The 21762-nt window shown below is 33.7% G+C and overlaps 1 protein-coding gene across 1 annotated transcript; it reads right to left on the bottom strand.

The window, feature by feature from the left end:
• Positions 1 to 50: 50 nt before the first annotated feature.
• On the bottom strand, positions 51 to 18828 carry LOC106129561 (integral membrane protein DGCR2/IDD). The gene is made up of 3 exons (XM_013328157.2): positions 18762 to 18828; positions 3904 to 4049; positions 51 to 3374 (listed from the first exon to the last, which is right to left on the bottom strand). Exons 1-3 carry the CDS (start codon positions 18826 to 18828, stop codon positions 3171 to 3173), a joined length of 417 nt encoding a protein of 138 aa, XP_013183611.1. The 3' UTR covers positions 51 to 3170.
• Positions 18829 to 21762: the final 2934 nt, after the last annotated feature.

The raw sequence follows: 21762 nt of genomic DNA, 5'->3' as shown, positions 1-21762 counted from the left end.
TGTAATGTCAAAAACATTACAATTAAATCTTATATCAACAATTGGTCCAATTTCAAAGGCTTCCATTTTGGCAAAAAAAAGCGAATTAATGGGTTTCACATAATTCAAGATTTACACTTTTATTGATTTATAGTCAAATTGCCTTAATTTTAAGCCTTAAAGCTGTCCATCTTATTTATATTGGCAAAATATAACAACCAGCAAAATATCACAAACCTTTAAAGTTAATTATTTTTATATTGTGTAGTTATTTTGAATATTGTGTGCAAGTAGGTATATTATGAAGGTTCAATAATATTTTATTTAAAGAAACCAAGCATTTGTTATATTTTCAGAGAAATCAATGCAAATTTGTGTTTAGTTTGGGTCTCAATTATCACATAGTTTATAAAATATAAATAGTATATGATATAATTAAGTAGGTACTTGCTTATTAGAACAATATCTTTTCCGTTTGAGTAGGTATAAATTTTTTAAGTTCTTTAATTGAAGTAAATTAACACAAACATAACAGCCGCATAATCCTTTACTTCGTGAAGTATAACTTTTATTCACATAGGTAATAAGAAAAAAATTAAGAATTAGCTATGATGGAAAGTTGACGATTTCATCTAATGTGTCTTCTCTTAATTTTATATTTATGTGATGAAACAGGATACCTACCTACTCATTTTTCAAGAATTTTTGTTCAAACTATTTTTCGACCTTAAATATAATATGACAGGTTTTTAAACTTTTCAAGACTGTTGGCACTGTCTACACAGCAAGAGATATAGACGTGTCTATATGTAGAAATTAACCAGCAAATGCTTACTCAAAACATTTTCCTATCTAAAGTGTTATTTCTTGTCTATCGGTTGATTGCTTAAGATTCGATTAACTTATTGAACAATAATACATATATGAATAATATAATAAATTTAATATGTCACAGCAGTTACGCTGTGTATTCGCAATGGGGTTTAATTATTGTCACATTTGTCACTATATCATTTAAAAACAAATAGAGGAATTTATTTTTAAAATCACGCAACCAGGTAGAAGTCGCGTGTTGCTAATAGTAAATTGCGCACGAATTGTTATTAAGAGTTTTTACATTGTAAAACTACTTATAAGTTTATTTATATTAAAAAAATCTCAGAACATAATTGTTACCTTAAACCTCTTAAACAGAACTCGCAAATCAAAACCAAAAAAAGGTAGGTACCTAACCTAAGTAAAGAAACTTGCCCATGGTAAGTAGGTATTATTTTGAAATTAAGGACGCCGTGTAATTATTTTAGGTACTGATTGATTCTTCAGCGGTCAACATTCGAAAAGAAACGCCATTGCAAATACCAGCTTGTAAATTTCTTTAAAATTACTTGAGTAAATTTCATTAATATTACATACTTTCACTATATTGATGATATGATGTTTAAAGCTACAATTCGAAGGAAGTTACTATCTACGTGAAGTAATTAGATCTTTATTTATGAGCTACTTATTACTTGCAGAGCTAGATAGGCTAGAATACCAGTGCTAATCGCAAGCCTAGCAAAGTGATCGATTGAAGAAATGAAACGGGTAAAAGTCGAGATTTGAGTAATTCCGAGAATTTCCAACAGTGATGAGTGACGTGAAATAGGTACCTACTTTTTCTAAATCAGATATTATTTCTTTTTGGAATTAGGGTATTCTCAGGCACTTTATTGAAAATAATGATTCTACTTCAGTAAAAGACGAAATCTTTTTGTCTAGTTGACTAACTAAAGGGCAGGAAAATACCTACTAACTTAAATTAATAAAAAGTGTTTATCAGAGAATTAGTTTCGCATTGGGCAATACTAAATCTATCTAACCCTATTTACAAAAGAAACGAAAACGTCCGTATAATTATTTTTAATCATGGTGCTTTTTGAACGTGTGTGCAAGTACTATGTATCTACTAGTAGTACCTAATGTTGTTTCACGATCATTGGATGCTGGTTTTTGAAAGAAAGTTTTTTGTCAGTAAATAAGACAATTTACGTGTTCGTTGCTTTTTTTACTAAACAATTAGTTGACTAGGTATGTAATGGGATGTAAAACGTAGTTACGTACTAGCAGTACTTATATTCTACGAATGAGTTTTACTCCTAGCTCTCGGGGTCATAAAGATTAAGATAATTTGTAACTGAATTGGTACATAAGTCCAAGAAAATATAAAAACATACGGAAACAACACAGACTCCATATATGTTTGTTTACTTAAAATTGGTCCAAAATTTATATTTTTCATCGGCGATGAATAAATTCTACATTTGGTATGGCGCCGTTACATTTTTATTTAATGTTTGGCGCCAAAAATGTATGGCACAAATTAAGTGAATAAGTGGTACTTTTTTTAAAATTATAAACGAGTAAGTACCATCAAATTTACCATAGGTTTTGTTTAGCAGAAAACTGATGATAAGTAAGTAACTATGTGACTGAAAAATTAAGATTTTTTTTGACAGAAAGGCACAGAAAATGTATAAAATAAATTATCCTTTTAGCTAGTCAATAAGGTCTTATTATGCCTTAATGAAGACCTCTTGGCTTTTTAAATACTTAATAATATTTTATAAGGTAAGCATATAATTATTAAATTTAAAAATGTAGGTTGCTGAATTCTTACAGCCTACTACAGCAGTCTCTAGATCCCTAATCTTCACAATCTCAATTGTTGGACCCTTCTATTTCTTGATCCAGGACTCAAAAATATTATTAAGTGGACTGGACTGCTTTACAGAAACTTTTACAGATTGTACTTACTCTTTATATATAAGTTTACATATGGGACTTAATTTTCTTCATGAAGATCTCAAAAACTTAATTGATAAGTATAAAAAAATCCATAACTATAATTTATTTAAACAAAAATGTGGTAATATTCTTCTCCGCTATAACGGGCATTGGGCCTACCTAATGCGAAAAGGATTAGTTGAAATTAAGGCCGTGTGGCTGCTCGTTACCGTAGCAACGACATTTAAGTTAATCACTGCATATTTGAAAGAGGTAGGTATTGATTCAATAACTAATTGAATTATTAAAATTGAATAATGCGTGAATGAAGTCGGTAGGTATTCAAAATCACAATTATAGTCACATCTTTTTCTAAATGAGCACAGCTCAGTGGTAAATTTCAATTACTATTTGTCAGTCGTATTTCATACTAGTCTGGCGACGGCGACGGCCAGTAGGGAGATTCCTGCTTTTAGCTCGATGGAGGGGGCGACGTGTGGCGCGGACGAGTTCCCCGCAAGGATGAGCGCTCGAAGTCTTTGTCGCTCCATGTACCGGTCGTTTGTCCCCGGCGGGTCCAGGCACTCGAACTCGCAGCATCGTTCACCGACTCGGAACTTATCACAGAACTGTAAAAAGAGATGAAGAAATGTTATTTAAAGGAGAGGAATATTTGATGGAACATAGAGATACCTCGGACGACTGGGACAATAGGTACCTACACTGATAGTTTCGTGTTAGCTTGCTGACTTTAAAATATTATGATGTTTTAAAAGGAAATGTTTGGTCAGATGGCTTATTGGTTTCAGATAGAAAAACTCTTTAGCATTCGTGCATTGTTTAAAAAGGCCGAGAATGCGTTGGGAATACTTATTTTAAAATAGAGAATATAGAAAATAGAGCAGCTTTCTTGCGCAGCGTATTGCTATTGCTATACAGCGCGGGAATGCTGCCTGCGTGATGGGAACCCTTCCTAGGGGCCAAAATTTAAATAATAATGTTTTTAGTTTGTAAATTTAGAATAGTTTTTTTTTAAATTATTAAATAATAAATATAAGTTTATATTATTTAATTAGGTATATTAATTATGACAAAATATTGAAAATAGAGAATGAATACTCATGTATGCTTTAAAGGACAACTTTCTTGTACACTTACATAAGGCGGGTCACAGTAGATAGCCTTGCACCACATGGGCTTGGTGTGGTAGCAGACGCATAGGGAACAGACCCCGGGCCCCGGCACGTACAGGAGGCCGTGAGCCACCGATTTCCCTTCCCAGTCTATACATTTTTCCTCACACGCTGGAACAAAGAGAAAATTTGAATAATGATTTTCAAAACTTATGTGCTCAACTTCCTTGGCGAACATAATTTTTTTTATTGGGAAAAAATCACACAAATGGATTGAGCAGGTCCCAAATAAATCTTGAGACTTATGTTATGGGAATAAAGGTTCATACATAAAACTACAGATAAACCTCTACGACCCAGGCCGGGAATCGATACCTGGACCTTCCTACTTATAACGTTGATTTCTTATTCTAGTGCGGACACTAATACAATTCATTATATTCTATAGATTATATGTATATTATCGTCCTATTTTGCACTTAAAGTAAGATATGTATGCAATCTCTGTACAGAAAACCTGATGCGTGTGAATAATGCATGGCGCCAGTTTAATTCAACTCAAAGGTTCGACGTGCTTCCTAGGATCGGACCAAGTACGCCAGTAAGATAACATAAACAACTAAAAGGGTACCAAACATTTTTCATATTGTATTCTTTAGGAATCACAAATGCCTGTGTTATTCTTAAACAGTAGGAGAGAAAACTGAAAGACGTCATAAAAATAAACGATTCACCTTGAATTTTAATGCCGAAACCACAAAGAAATATAATTTATTAGCAAGATTTCAACAAGTTTTCAAATTGTCAGTTTATTAGATGAAATCATGACATCTAAAATTATAATGATAGAGACAAAATAAAAAAAAAACTATTTTTTTTATTGGCTCGGGTCTTGCATGTTTTAAAATGAATACTTACATGGATCACGTATTTATCCCTTATGGGGTGGATAAAGCCTTAATTGTCGCAACGACTGATAGGCTATGTTACAGCTGAATTTGAGATTCAAATATTTACAGGATGCTAGCCCATCGCCTTAAAAAAGTATTTATCCCAAGTTTATACCCTATACCTTAGTAGACTTTTACGACATCCATGGGAAAGAGTTGAAGTGGTCCTATTCTACAGTGCCAAAAGCCACATGGTACTAAGTTTATAAAATATAGATATCGTTGAGTAAGTGAGCTATAACAGAAATCTTGACTTTACTATTTAAACGAAATGAACGTCAATTTGACCTGTAAATTTTGTGGCCTATTAAAAACATTTGTTTCTATTATTGAAGGGAACAGTCAGTTTTTCTAGTAATTAAGGGACTTGCTTAAAACGCTAAAAACAAATGAGTCGCGTCTTGGTGCAGGTAACGAAGTCTCCATGCTTACATTAACATATTCAATGTTTAACTTTGCATAATGAAGTAAAGTCGACCCAAGAGATACCTGCACCTCGCCTTGAATATAGTTTACGGGAGGTGGTCCATGGCTCTGCCTACAATTTTTCAATATTTCAGTGTCTAGGCTGACTGCTTTTGTAAATAGTCTTAAGTTGTCCGTCCCAGTAGCATCCTTAGTAGTGATTTGGTTAATCCTAAGGTTTTATGTTCGATCTCTGATCAGATGTAAAAGAAACGCAGTTTTTACTTGCAAACGAATAAGGTACTTACCTATTAAATATAATTGAGTTACTAGTTCTACTAGTCTCCAAGTAAGCTGAGTTAATTTTTTTTTTATTTTATTTTATCATTTCTCCGAAATTAAGTAATGTAATTTATTTTTATCTACGAGTCTTATAAATGCCATATAGATTCCAACAATCAATCAAACTACGTTCATAACTGCGCGGATGGAAGCTTGCATTAGATGAATCCTTAGTCTATTTTACGAAATCTATGATATATGTATTTTTAAAGGTAACTGTGGCTCCATACAAAATCTACTCTAGCCCCTATTTAGTATGCCGGCGGAGGTAGGTCTTGTTACATTCTGCTGTTTCATGAACTACAACAGTACGGTTTGGGTCGGGCAAGGATCTAAGTCACGTACATGATTGTAGTCTAACTAATACCTATCCAAGTAGTACAAAATTAAATGATAACGCCAAAGAGCACAGAACGGTCACACGACACTAATAAAAGTATTTTTACTTCTAGCTATTTTTATAGTACATTTCTTTACATAGCGAAATAAAGGTAAACAATTTTCAAATGTCCTTTAATTACGACATTTGGAACATAAATTTGAACTTTATTTCAGTAGGTACCTAAAATGGATTGAAAGCACGAGTATTCGTAGATATTATATACAGAAACGAGCTGTGGAGGTACTTCTTAGAAAAGCTCTTCTCTAAAGTAAGTCATCCTAGTTGCGTTGTACTAGTTGTTCCCCCTCCCCTCTGGTTTTTAGGGGTACGTTAATTTCCATTAACGGTATTGGAAAATGGTAACACTTCCAGTTGTCTGAATGCGTAGATTTTCTCACGATGCTTTTCCTCACCATAGTGCAATGAAATTAATGTACTGTAAAACAAAATTAAAAAAAAGAACCTACATTAATCAAAGAAAATTAAAGGTACGTGGTTTATTTATGAAATAGGTTCCTACCGATTTACTTACACATTCTAAATATAAATATGTATAAGGCAGATAAGTGGTGCAATAATGTAAGAGGAAAACAATGTTAGAATAACGAAATGGGAAAATACCATTGTTATTTATTTACGGATTTGCGGCAAGAAAAGCAGTTTTTCGTTTCCTTGGTGCGAATACTTAGTTATTTTTGTTGGCAATCTTACACAGGAAGCACTTCCGTAACTTCATAAGGCCATTCGGGAATTGACGAATAATAAAATAGGATCGTAAAGAAAAAATATGGTTGCCATCATTATTTACAAAAAAGAGTAAAATAATAGCTACTTGTAACTTTTGCATCGTCTTTTCGCAATACAATTATACTTTGTCTGCTGACAACGACTGTCTGTTTCAAAACTTTTACATACAATGAAAATCAATGAATACTACTAAACTTTGCAATCCATTTACGACATTTCCTATTTAATTTTTAACACATGCAATGATTTTTTTTGGGTTGCCATACTGCAAGTCAATTTGTTGACATTTTTCCCATCGTTTTCGGATGTTTCTCAGTTTTCTGTTTAGGTACAGGTACAGCTTGACGGGCTTTGTCTTGCTCCAAAATCAGTACAGAGCAGCAGCTTAATTTTGAACTACGAAAAAAATTTTTTTATTCATGAATTTAACATTTCTTTATTGCCTTAATTAATGTTGCTTGGTATGGTAGCTTTATCCAGTAATAAATGGCCTTTGCCGTATTCCGGACGTCACCCATAGATTTCTCCTAAGCCGAAGTTATAATGTTTTTTGCTATATTATTCTTCTGAGGATTTCAAGTAATTTTTTGTGAAGTGAATTCAAGATAAACATTTTCCCATAGGGGTAGGCAGAGACTTTGGATTTTTACTTGTTACAATATTCTTACCGATTTCTCTAGCTTCGTCAAACCTCTCATATTATTTTCAAACGTTTTCAAGATAATAATTGACAACAATAAGACAGTAAAATACGACATATGTTTTAGAACTAACTTTCGCCAACGGCTCCACTCGTTTCTTTTAGTTTTACGGTCGTAGCTTTGCGTGATGATTGACAAAAAGTTTTCGGTTTGAAATTAGTATCCGTCTTATATTATGTATACTGAATATATTTTTTCAGAATTTTCAATGTTTATAATTTACACTTCTTACCAACAGTCTAATTATAAAGTTCTTATTATAAAGTTCCCCTGTTTTCTTTGTCAGTATGTTTGAGCTAATCACGGAAAGTTGCTGTTGGATTTTGTTCCTGTATGTAATGTTGGAAAGAGGGTTTTCTGAGGAAAGTCTATATCTTTAATGCAACCCATGCAAAACCGGGGCTAGTCGCTAGTCATGTTTAAATTATGTAACGAGAAACCATGACGCATATCACAAAATATGTAATATTTTGTTAATACCGCATTGGTAGACGGCGTTGCCCGTACATCATATTTAATGGTTTTTGGCTCGCTACCCGCCTATTTACCACTCTGCTAAAATGTCACGCACGTGTTAATTGTACGAAATATTAAATTTATTTCAAACTCTATGACGCAGTTTTACCTGTGCCAATAATATATATGTTACTGTAAAAGCCCGAACTGTGGTAAATCCTAAGATTTTCCGGTAAAACCTAAGATTTACCAACTTTCCATGGTAAAAGTCCGAACGTTCTTTTATTTCGAACTTTTACCACCATGTAATTGGTAAATCTTAGGATTTACCTCAAGAGCACGGTAAATATTGAAAATGATTGCTGAAAAAATGAAAGCTAAGTCGTCTGATAAAAATCCAAATGTGAAACTTGGCCAAAATGTAAGACTGAAAGTACCGGACATTGACAGAGCTAAAACTGACCCGAAAAGCATCATTGCAGTTGTAATAGATGTAAAGGACAACGAGTTTTACCAACTAGGTACCAATATTGGAGTACTAAAACAGCTTTACACACAGAATCAGTTTACCTCATGCTCTGAAGATTTTATTACGATAGAAGATGTTGTTAAAGAGAAAGAAGTGAGTCTTCGCGAAGTTGTTGGAAAATTGTCGTTGACTGGAGGACAAGGATTCAAAAAATGTAACTGTCTCAAAAAATGCTTGTCGAAGAAATGCGCTTGCAAGTCATCAGGATTACTTTGTAATTCTAAGTGCCACAATAGCACTCCGTGTTGTAACAAATAATATTTTTCTTAGGTACTTAGTACCTACTAATTAATGACGATTGTCTTTTTTTTCAACTTTGTTCCTTAAAATACCAAATTATAAGAATCATACCGATTTAGTGAGATTTAATTAGCCAACTTAAGCGTTATGTTTGTGAGAAGATATTTTATGTTTGTAATTTAAATACATAATTATGTAAGATTCATAAATACATGCCTATTATAATGCTAAAGGTAGAAATAAATGATTAAGAATAATATTTTTTTTATTCCCAAAACTAATATGTACCAGTCATCATTGGTAAAACCTAGCATTTACTTAATTCTTATAGTAAAAAAATCATTTTCAATATTTACCGTGCTCTTGAGGTAAATCCTAAGATTTACCTAGTGAATGGTGGTAAAAGTTCGAAATAAAAGAACTGTTCGGACTTTTGCCATTAAGAGTTAGTAAATCTTAGGTTTTACCGGAAAATCTTAGGATTTACCACAGTTCGGGCTTTTACAGTAACATATATATTGTTTAATTTTGATATCGCATTAAATGTTTCACTAAAGAGACATTTATTTGGAATATTTAAAATTGTTTGTATCATTATCTAAAAGGTGTTCAAAGATGTTTGTTACTCGTATAGATAAAATAGAAATATAAAATTTACTAAAAAATTATATCGAGAAAGAAAACAAAATTCCTCAGGAGAATTCACCTGGCGCTTCTTCAACTAAATTGAATCGCGAATCCGTGTGGTATGTTACTCATATATTTTTTGAATACGTCATAAGGGGGGAATAGAGTAACATAGTGTTAATTTGGTTATAAAATGTAAAAGGATAAAGAAAGATATATATGGTATATTAAGATGTAATAAGATATAACAGATAGTAAAAAGCATAAAAGACAGTGGTAAATTGATACATAAAGATGTTGTAAAATTCAAAGATTAGATTATTAAGATTTAACATTGTACTACATTAATTAAAAAATAGTGTATAAGAAGTAGACTTTAAGCTCAGTACAAAGTAATGCAATAGTTTATTCACATACTACTTAAATAACCAAGATTGTTAATGTCTCTGTCTTCATGCAGAGAGTTTCATGCAATGAACTCCCCCTGGGTGCGGTGTAACACCCAGGGGAAAACTTAAAAAAAAAAAAAAAAAATAGAGTAACCAGTTGTAAGAATCTAATCGAAGGGTATCGTAATGTAACGATGTGTGCCAGTCTATGCCTTTAGAGAGGTCCATTCATTTCCCTGCAAATAATTAAATTATGCTGACCTGGGCCTTGGTGGTTGGTTGAAACTGCTATAGGATTTTTACCTATCTCTCTTTTAAATCGTATGATTTTTTTTGTGGCAAATCAAGTAAAATTTATATACATAATTTTCTAGCTACGACCAACCTTTATTTGGTAGTTACTAACCTGCTCTGAAATTTTAAAATACTGTATTATGAGTTGGGTCCATCTACCCTGGCCCCCTTTTTCCGCCTATGGACGTACCATCATTAGCTGTTACGAGTCTACTTTTTTGAATTTCGTCTCTTCTTCGCATGCTCTTTGATAAACAGTAGTTTTATTGGTATAGCATCATTGATTTGGGCATGCTACAATTACACCACAGAAACTTGTGAAACTTCACTTTATGGTAAGCTCAAAAAATATGAAAACAATAAAACTTTTATAAATATTTCCTCCTTGCCTCTTTGAATGATTTATTAATACTTGTGTGACATCCATCGGCATCTATAATATCGATGGGAATCATACAGGTGGCAGCACTTACCACGTCGCGCTGGCCGGCGGGTTCAAGCACATGATCCGATTTTTCTAATGTTATAAACTCAAAATGGATGTTTATTAAAAGTACATAAAAGAACAAGCACAAATTAAAACAACTTTGTCTACAGTTATGAAACATTCGATTACAATTTTTTTTCTGAACTACTAGAAGTCAAGTAGGTAAGACATTTAAATTCATCATATTCTCTATATACCAACCAGAACTAATAGAAGATGGTCGATCTTACGACTAGATAGCGAAATTCCTCCCCAATACGTTCTTTCGCACTTTTAAGCACAAATAACAAAGATAGAAAATATAAGCTTACCCAATAGTGACTGTGGTTTATTCTACACGTAAGGACAAATTGCGTGCTACGACGAGTTCTACATATCCGTAGCATTTGCTACGAAGTTGCTACGAAGCTAAGAATCTTATGTTTAAAGTAACTGGCAAAACCTGGTCGTAACAAGAATTTAGCGCCGCCTGCAAAGGAATACAACCTGTAACCACGAAAACTATAGTTTTTACAGGGATGTAAAGTATCTATTTCCTTCTCCAGACTCTGAGTTATATATGCAAGTTACAAGAAGATTGAACATACCGTCGCATTTATAGTATTAGTTGGGATATTTGCAACGAAACGTCTTATACCTACTTGGAAAAGTCTCGATGAAACTTGGCGACGACGACGAAAAGTAATCATCATATCTTCACAAATGTAGATCAAATGGTAGATCGTTTGTAAGTTTTTGTATTTGATGTTTGTATGCTATGAATCATTACATTTCACTATCACTTTAGCGGACCCCAGGCCTCTAAAGCATGGAGGAAGGTAAAACTAGGAATGAGAGATGACAAAGAGTGGAAGAGAGAGCAATAAATCGTATCACTATCTCTCGTTTTCATCATTCAGCTGAACATGACCTCAGAGGCTTGTGCCTTCACTCCGCCTGAAGATGATAACAATTTACGCTGTCTTCCCTGTAAAGGATAAATACGTGACAATATTATGTTTTGTATGCTGTAAATACAGGAATCGTAGTATTGCTATCTCGTAGGTACAAAACAATTCTATAGAACCAATCGAGCGGGCAGGTTGCTCACACCGCTGGTGTGCTCAGCCAGCCGTGTAAATATTTATTTGATCACATGGAGAAATACCGACACATTGGCTCCATATGTGCCAAAAAAGAAGGTAAATTCGTTCGGTTGATTTTTTTTAATACCTACATATTAGCCTCATAGTACCTACTCGTAGTATCCGAATGAAATGACTGTGACATTCGGATCTGCTTTTTCCATTTAGATAAGTCACTAACTGTTCTTAAATTTAATTTAGTTAGGGCTAGTTTGCAAAAGGCGGATTCCGCGAATATAATGTCCAGCTATTTTGATATTTTGAGAACATCATATTTTAGAATATGCTTTTTGGAAAATATAATGTCTTGATTATTTGATATTTTGAGAATTGTATATATTGCGACTGAGAGGGATATCAGATATGATATCTGACCAAGAGCAGTTCTTATAGTAGAGAAAAAGTTTTCATTTCTCACTTTTGTTTTTGCTCCTAATGCACTTAATCTTTAGAATATCTTTAAATATTAGCTTTAAATAAATCAACGAGCATCTGTTAGCGTGGCACACTGCATCAATTATAATTATAACCTTCTGACATCTAAAATTTATTGTTCCATGGTTAACTCTATTTGGTCCTAAGTTTGAATTTTGCACTGTAAATCGGACCTCACCTTTTCAAATAAGTTCTTTGACGACATCGTAACAAACGAAGAGGGTCTCGAACTCTCACTGCTGGGTTTAAGCCCATCACACACACAAGTAATGTAATTTATACTTAGCAATGCTTCTTCCTCCTGTCGTAAGTGAAGTGTCTTCCATTAATCACTTTTCAATGTAAGTATTTTTTTATTTCTTGGTGTGTTGTAAAGTTTACTTTTTGCACTATTTGCAAATGTTAATAAAGCAAAAAGAGTGACCACACACCGCTACAATTTATATTTACGACGTCTGCAAAATACTTGGAAAGAATTATAAAAAGTTTGTATATAAAATATATACAGTAATATAGCCGTCATGCACCCACCACATACATATAGTAGTCAACACACAAAAAAAAAATATAGTGAGTATATTTTCATATATTATAGCTACGTGTGTGACGGTCTTAAGGCTTAATTAAACTTTTACGCCGACATACATCGAGTGTGCTCTGCTGGGAATTGGATGGATACAGTTGTCAATTCGTCGCTATATTGCCTATTTCCGTGTTCTAGTTCGCTTGTCTCGAAAAGCCGTCGACTAAACCGCTTAGTCGACTTATAAAATAACTCGATTAGTCTTACGAAGTTCGTTTAAACACTCCTGAAGTGACTACTTTTCTTTTTTTTCTTTTTTTTAATGCCCCATATATACAGGTCTCGTATTTATGGCATGGCAATAGTAGATAAACAACAAACTTTCCTTGCAATTAATAAACGATGCAAAATATGTTGTTGTGAATGCCATCACAATATGACCATGGGTTTTTATTGCTATTCTATCGACCACTTTATTTCTTGTGCCAACTCAAGGTCAGTACTAACGCAACATTTTTTTCAAAAGTTAGCTACTTATAAAGCCAGCTAACTGTAATGGAAATACGATGTAATGCGGGAGACTTCTTTCTCCTGACGTTAGTCCCGGTTACATCCTCACCTCTTTGGGGAATGGCCCAGGTTTTTTACACAAAGCGACTTCCATCTGTCCTCCGCATTGCAGGGGAATCTAACCCGTATTGAATCATGGTTACATTTAATGGCCTAACTGTGTAGGTTTCCTCACGATGTTTTCCCATACCGCAAAGGAAACTTAATACAAACACAAAATAAAAACCAATATATATCAACATATAGTAGAAAATTAATTTTTAAAAACTATTAAATATTTTTCCTCATACTTTTCTAACTTTACTCATATTTCACAAAGGTCGCTTCGGTCTGGTTTGTATATTATCGTAGCTAACGAACTCCGCCACGAACAAACGTAGGTAATTCAATATCTAAACTTAAAATCTCTTTACTCTTTAGACTGTACAATCACGAACAATTGTTCAGTACAATACAATAGATTTCACATTTTATACGGGCGAAAAATAAAACGCAAGTTTGTTATTATTTTGTTTCGTTATCATGGTTATTAAATTAATTTAAGTTATTTCTAATGTAATAATAAAAGCAGGTTTATAAAGCAAGGGATAAAGATGTGATAATATGTATGAATGCTTAATTAAAAAACATAATAACCCAAGAGAGCGAATACAGCGGCCGACTGCATAGCATCGCATCGCAAAATTCCTACGGGTAATCTAGAGTATGAAAATAGAAGATATTAACAAAACTAAAACCTTGAACGGATCAATGCGTCTAGGTCACGAAAGATAATTTACAAAACTAGGCATTTTGAACGTATAGCGGTAGCGCAGGGTTGCGCCCTAAAAATTTGTCAAAACGCGTCTAGAGTATATTCAAACTTATAATTTTAGTAAACTAACGGTTATTGATTTGGTTGTTTTGTAAGAAGAGGTAAGGGTTTATTAAAATATATATTTTGTATTATCTTGCAATCGTGTTTCTTAGATTTACAAAACTACTAGGTACTTGTTTTTTATCAAAATGCCAATAGGGAATAAGTTGTAATTGTTTGGATAAATATAATTTAAATCATAGTTAGTATAAATGTCATAACAACAACTTATTTCCTTGAGACAACCCTAGCACCCTTTGTTAGGGCGCTTAAAAGCGATTTAATTTGGAGTTCGCTGCCGGCATTCGAGGCATTTTAATAAACATTATAAATATGATTGAAAGATGAACAGGTTACATAAGGGAAATTAAATTAATGGCATTGAACAATTCGCATATAATATTCTGCTGTATACGAATGAAACTTAGGCTTATAAACTAGGGATTCTTCTTTTAGCCGATGGGCTAGCAACCTGCCACTATTTGAATCTTAATTCTATTTTTAAGCCATACAGCTGAACGATGCCTATCAGTCTTTTCAAGACTGTTGGCTCTGTCTACCTTCCTTGGGAGGTAGACCTAGGGATATAGATGTGTTTATATGTATGTATGTATAATCACTTACGGAGTATACAGAGTCAACAGTCTTGAAAAGAAAGGCCACGTTCGTATGGCTTAATATTGGAATTGAGATTCAAATTGTGATACTCGTATGTTGCTAGCCCGTCGCTTACAACCCTTTTTACCATGCAGTCGGTAAGTGCAGAAAAAGTATTTTTTTTTCTTATCGTAAAGCATTTAAGTTGTGATCCTCGTTTTACTTGTGTTCATGAAGTTGCATACAACCATGGACTATTCCTAAAACATTTCTTGAGTCGCAATAAATCTCTTGCCTTGAGGCCGTGTACGGTAAGTTATCGTGTCGTTTGGTTTCCGGCACTTAAGAATAGGACTAGTTCAACTTGTTTCTGCCTCTTATTTCAGCCGGAAAGGGGGAGCTTCGAGCACTTTATCCTAACACAAAAAAAACTTACACCCACCATCTAGTGTAACACCAGCCTTTGATTTCCAACACTAAGACAAACAGGGTTCATGGTGTTCTATGCAGCTTAGGACCAGGGTTCTTCCTCAGGGAAGTCAAGAGGGACAAACGCCAAGATGATGATGTGGAAAAACAACGAGGCCTAAGTGACGATGATGATCAATCTTAAAGCCAATGCTTCATCGGGGATGTCAGTTTTCTTCATGCTTACTACAAAACGGTTCCAGGCCTAAGTAAAAATTAATTGCAAATTTGATGGATGGCCACCGCCAGCGCCGATCTCGCAAGATTTTTTTATACTCTCTAATAACTTCTGGAAATGGAATTTAATTTGGGAATTTACCTTCGATTTTAAAGACAGATTTATATTATCTTTAACGTTTACAATACATACAAGTACTTATAAATGTTATTTAAAATGACGAATTCCTTTAAAAAGTTTAAGATTCTTAAATTGAAAGAAAAATTAAAATAATTCTTCCAGGATCACGACTGTTAGGTAATATTGCAAAGACCGTTTAATCCAATATTGTAAGACAAAGAAATCTAATTAAATTAAGTAGAAATATCGATCTATGTGTTAAGTAAACATGTGCATGATAAACAATTTTATCATCATAAAATATAATAGAATAGAAAATGAGTGTTCGTGTCTTTGTATTGATGTGGAAATCGTAGGAAGCGACTAAAGAATAACTAGCGCAATTCTCAAGGCACTATACCTGTGCAGCTGACGTAGAAATATGCTCTATTTTTACGGCCCCTAAAATGTAAGTTAAGTATATCTGTATCAAACTCAGAATTTTTAAAAACCATAAGTTAAGAATGGTATCGACAAACGCTAGAAAATATAAACGCATATAAGAATTATTTTAAGTTAAAAATTAATCGTCGTAAATTTCTTCTTTGAACTTAAATGTTGATGTTTTCAACGAATTCCTACAGGAGAGACATTGTATTGGTTATTGCTGGCTTGAATGAAGAATAATGGTGGATAAGAAGTACTTACTTAGTAATTTAATCTAAAAAATTGAGAAGAGCAGGTGTGTTTTAAAAATTACCTTGTAGAAAGTTGTTTGGCAGGTAGTTTCCTTAAAGTGTTCGGAAAACCACAAAAAAGTATTACGTTTTTTCGTTTTTAAAAGCTTATTCTGTATTAAAATAACAAAAGTAACGCATTTGCATACACATACTTGTTTTTTTTTGCCTTAATAGTCACGTTTCTTCTTACAGAAGTTGTTCCAACAAGTGCCTTGTCGCACCTCGGCAAAACAGGACTCCAATTAACCTGTGTTGTTAAAATATCTAAAATTTTTAGGGACGGTTTTGAGTTTCTTTTTTGTGATTCAACAATATTAATTAATAATTCTTTCAATATTTATCTTTTACATATACTATTACAGATTTAATATTTGGTGAAAGTGTCTGTTTTCATTTGGTGTACCTAGTCTCTTCCTGATTTTATGTGTGTATGTCTCTTTTCACTTATTATTATATCATCTAGACATAAATTGATGTGGTTTTAGTAAAGTGTTTTTATTCACTCAATTTATTGTGGCGAAAATGGTTGTTATTATTGAAATTATTGGAGTCGTTTCAACTTTCAACACGTATTGTGAATAACTAAAGGCGTGTTGACGTATTTTATGTCATTACCACGGATCCATTCGATTGAATCGCTCGAAACTAAGGATTATTCTCTGAGGATGAATTTCTGTCGGTGAGGAACACTGACCTTTGTGGTTTACACACTGTCAACATTTAATATGTTTGATTAACTTTTCACAAACATGTTTGTCTTATTAGTTATTTAGATTGTCTGTTTGTTTAATGTAATTGAAATGGTGGATCAAACTGACCACGTGAAGCACAATGATGACTGCCAAGGAGAAGGCAGACCTAGGAGATGGCGGGATGATCTCGGATGTATTTTCTACTTGGCTTGGTATTGTTCTGACTTTGTATATGTTTAAAGGAACACAAAATCAGTTTCTGATATTATTACACTAATAGTTTATTAGCAACAGAACAGTACTAACAAAAAAAAACAGTTGTGCAAGCTGCTTCTCTTCCCGTGCACACTGTAAAAGTCAATCAAGGGAAAGGCTTTTTCCTTTAAGCGATGGGCTACTAGCAACCTGTCACTATTCGAAATATGAATGCAATAAGCGAATTGCCAGCAACAAAAACCATTTATTTTCATATACAAGGACACAGACAAAAGAATCCCCAATTATAACGCGTATTATTGCAAACACAGAATATTGAACGTCCGCACCATGTGCCAGGTCGCTCTGCCTTATTCTGTGATTCAAAACAAACTGCGAATTTGTAGGTTATTAAGCTTCTTGTCAAGGGAACGATTAACGACCATGGTGACCAACAAAGTTGATAGTTTATTTATTTAAACTGTATTAATTTTGACAAATAAGACTGTTGGGTTCTGTCTACCCCCAAGATATACATATAGTCGTGATTATATGTATATATGTTAATAAAACATAATATTGATACAATGTGCTAACAGTTAACTGTTGGTATAAGTAGAGAAATGAAATTACATTATTAGTAAGAATGTTAATTTTTATTGTTAAAAAGTAGGTAATGTTTTATCGCGTGCAATTTGTAGAAATCAGGACAGCTGGCGAATGCCGTCAAATGGCGACAGATTTTCATGAGAGTTATGGTTTATTGCTTGTTGGTTCCATTACCAAAAAAACGTCCTGTATTCATTATTTTAACAGTAGGTAAATGTTAATTAAGAGCATACGTTGCTGATTATACAATGACTGTTAAATTTAATATTATTTACTAACCGTAAAAATATTAAAAGTTAAAAATAAAATATAAAGAAGGTCGATAGCTGTAAAGAATTTAAATAAACTTTCTACAAGGATAGTAGAAGGAAAAAAAGGTCGATAAAGAAAATTTTGTGATGTCACAATCACGATAAATAATTTAAATTGACTTTCTAAAAGTTAAACGACCGCTGAAATTACACTACATTGTATGATGTGATTTTAACATACCCAGAAAGCAACATTTACACACACGCTTTCAATAATCACTTCGTGTAATTAACTACCTATTACTAATACTAGCACTTTGGGATTCGTGATATAAAATGTTGTTGGCAATTTTAATCAGATAAATTACGACAGAGTAAAATGCAATATACTGCAGTGAAACAGTGGAATGACATATTATAACATACATAATAATTTGCGAGCTTTACAAAACGTTTACTGGAAGTAAGGAAAAATTGGAGTCTGAAGTGGAGTAATTGTTAGCACAGCCCTATTTCCATTTGGTTCCCAGTTCTTCAAGATAAAATTACTTAACCGCAGACACTCGCAGCTGTAATTCAATATTATGGCTGTACAATGCAAGCGAGCTGCATTCCCAATGCCTTTTTAAAAGTTTTACTGAATGACTACGTTTATTATGCAGATAGGTCACTGCAATCTACTTTAAACAAACTTAATTATCTATGACACGACAATACAGGACTGATGTTGGGATATTCAAATTTAGAATTATATCTAAGTTTGAAAAATTAATTATTCGATAAAGAAGCAAAGGGTTAATTTACGACTGCCATATAAATAACACTAAGACCTACAAAACAAAACTAATTTCCGCTTATTCAACTTAACAATTTTATGTACGTTCAAAAACAATGTTATTTTTATGTATGTGCCCCTCAAAATCAAAAAGAAGGCTAAATATTATTGCGGCAAAAAAAATTAATTGTTCCAAATTAAAAATTCGCATTGGGGACTTACCTACGAGCGCGGCTAGTAGTGCGGCCGCGGCGGCGAGCGCGGCGGGTGCGTTCGGGGCACGGAGCATGACTGCCGCGTCCACGCCGGCCGCAGCGGAGTCCCGCCCCGCGCCCCCGAATGCGGCAACTGCGCTCACATGCTACCTTCTCCATTTTCCAACGGCAAGGAAGACAAAAAGAAATCTTCTCATTTATCCCTTAGGGGGTAAACAGAGTACAAAATTCAGCCTTTTAAGCCCATCGCCAAAAAGAAGAATCTAATCTAAATTTTTTAATGTATTTAGAAAGAGATGTTCTCCAGACTTATCATAAGTAGAACTGGCTTGTTTTCGACAAGTGTAGTAATCTCTGCCTACCCTTGTCGGAAACATGAGTAATGGCATGTATTCAATTTATTTACAAAGAGAACAAACATTCCTACACAATACAGGGTTTATATTTGCGGTGACAATCAACTCTACGACAAATATCGTAGCAGGTCTACGAGTGCTACGAGTTCGTAGGTCTTAAGTTAACCGTGTACGAAATGCCTACGAAAGTTGTAGGCGGCAATAGGATTATCCAAAAAATTTAATTTAGTAAATTAAGGTCTGCGATGGTTTATTGTATCTTAAAAAAAATTAAAATTTTTGCACACTGACAAAGGCTGAGAGATATATTCTGTCCGTATTGTTTAAATATCCCAAAAACAAATCGAATGTATTCTAAAATCGTACTTGCCAAACAATAGAAAACAGCACTATCAATGTGCACGCGTCCTTATCCTGTAGGCGTGCATCTGTTTTCCGACGTATGTGCCGTCATTGATGACTGCTGACTGTTAGTTATGCGGTTTGCCTGTCTGGGTTTTACCGAATAAATCTTATAATGGACCTAAGGTTAGATGCACTTCTGAGAACTTGATAGCAAATACTAAGATGTAACTTTTAAAAATAAGAGTATTATTTACGTTTTATAAACCATGTCGTGTGGTTTTCGCCGCTTTAGAATAGGCCCACTTCATCTCTTTCCTATGGATGTTGTAAAAGGTGAATAAAGGCAAAGGCACATACATCTACTGCAGTTTAAATATGATGTAATATGGGTAAAGTTTCCCTGCAAAGCCTGTGGAGGTCGGACGCACCCAGGGCTCCTCTCCAGAGAAATGAGGATGTAAGTATGATTTCCGCTTAGAAGAAGAAGTTAAACGGCCAAATTTTTAATATTCATACTAATAATCCATACTAATCTGATCAGTCAAATGTTAGTTTCAGTTTCATAATATACCTTTAGTTTCATATGCAAGCCACTAAAGTCAGCTATACTTATTGAACTTAATTAGTTTGTATTTGCCTGCCATCACATCGATTTTATGGCGATGGCGAGTAAACACAAACTGACATCAAACAAAACAACTCGCAGGAAAGTATTCCGAGAAAACGACGGCGTCCGTTCCATACGGGAAAAGTTCTACAGACAAGAAGTATGGGTAATTGTCTAACTTTTGAGATATAGGCCTTTAAGATTGCCAGTATATGATATAAATGATAACAGTGTTAAAGGGTAAGTATTTATGAACCTAGTTTTGTTGCAGAACTGAACCTTCGGCGCGATAAAACATTGGTCTTCTTCAACCACCTGCTGTTAGTCCTGGTTACATCCTCCCTTCTCTGAAGAGACGCTCCGGTGCGCCATTGACATGATCCTGGACTGGGTAAATCGATTTTAAAATGATGCCACTCTCGCTTAACTACTGATGTTTTTTTCCAGGAAACCTTAACCAATATTGGTTCATGGTTGCATGTCGTTTAAATCGGCTTTCTTTTTATCGACTTGGCGAAATATTTGTATCGGGTAAAAATTGCATAAAGTTGTGTTGTGTTGAATGTTGTGTATTATGAGATCCTATGATTCTAAGAAGGACAAAGATCATTTGATATATGTAATTAGAAGTTAGAGGAAGCAGGTAGATCAGTTAAAGTACAAAAACAAGTTCATTATTTCTGTTTTAGTCCACAAGCAGGTAATTACTGCTAAAACATACATACTATTTATAATTCTGTGCTTATAATTTGAAACCAATTTTACGACGGATTTAGAACACACTGCTTAAAAATATTATCACTGGAGTATATTTTTAGATGAATATAACTAGAAGAGTAATAATAAATGAGCCATTCTAAAATTAAAGTATTCTCGTTTGAAATGTATCTATTATTCACCTTGGATATTTTCCTGGAAATGTTCTTATCAAACTTTTATAATTACTACTATTTTATACAAAGAATAGGTATGGAATGTACATATGAGTTATTAGTTTATATTACTCTGAAACTATTTACCTAAGTGAAATGAGAAAAATATACCAAAAATCTACATTATAATTGACTAGGGCGTGTCTCTGAGAAAAAGTTATCTATAAAGGTCCATAAAGGTTATGTGTTCGAATCGCCCACATGACGAAGAATTATCTGTACCGGAATATATACTCAAAATTTCAAGAAGATTGGTTCAGTAGATAACGTGTGAACACATAACAACCATATAAACTTACTTTCGCATTTATGATACTCGTATTAGTTGGGGTTGGGATAGAATTGTCGGGATTGGGTTTAACCCTACAACAGAAAGTTCAAAACTGGCTATGGATTCTGATCCATAGCCCTATTCTAGAGCTAGACCTCAATCAGTGTAATTTGTCTCGTTCATATTTATATTTTAATTTTCGATTATTAAAAGTTTAAAATCTCTTTAATGTCAAAACAATATGTTTGACATAATGCCGGAAGGTCGTATACATGTTATTTTTCGACCAGCGCCAAACCGCAACATAAATTTCTCGCGTGAACGTAAAAATAGATGTTTTGGTATATATTCAAATATAAATCACTTCAGGAGTTTGTGTGTGACTTCGATTGCGTATGCGCAAAATGTTTCATAAATTTTGGGAAATCCACTCTTAAAAAATATTAACACCACGTAACTTCGAAATCACGTGCGCATTTTTGCATTCCCTTTTCCAG

This window comes from Amyelois transitella, chromosome 16 (genome assembly GCF_032362555.1).
Source record: "Amyelois transitella isolate CPQ chromosome 16, ilAmyTran1.1, whole genome shotgun sequence".
In the NCBI taxonomy this organism is placed as follows: domain Eukaryota; kingdom Metazoa; phylum Arthropoda; class Insecta; order Lepidoptera; family Pyralidae; genus Amyelois; species Amyelois transitella.
Note: the sequence above shows the minus strand (reverse complement) of the source record. Positions and strands in the feature narration are given on the sequence as shown.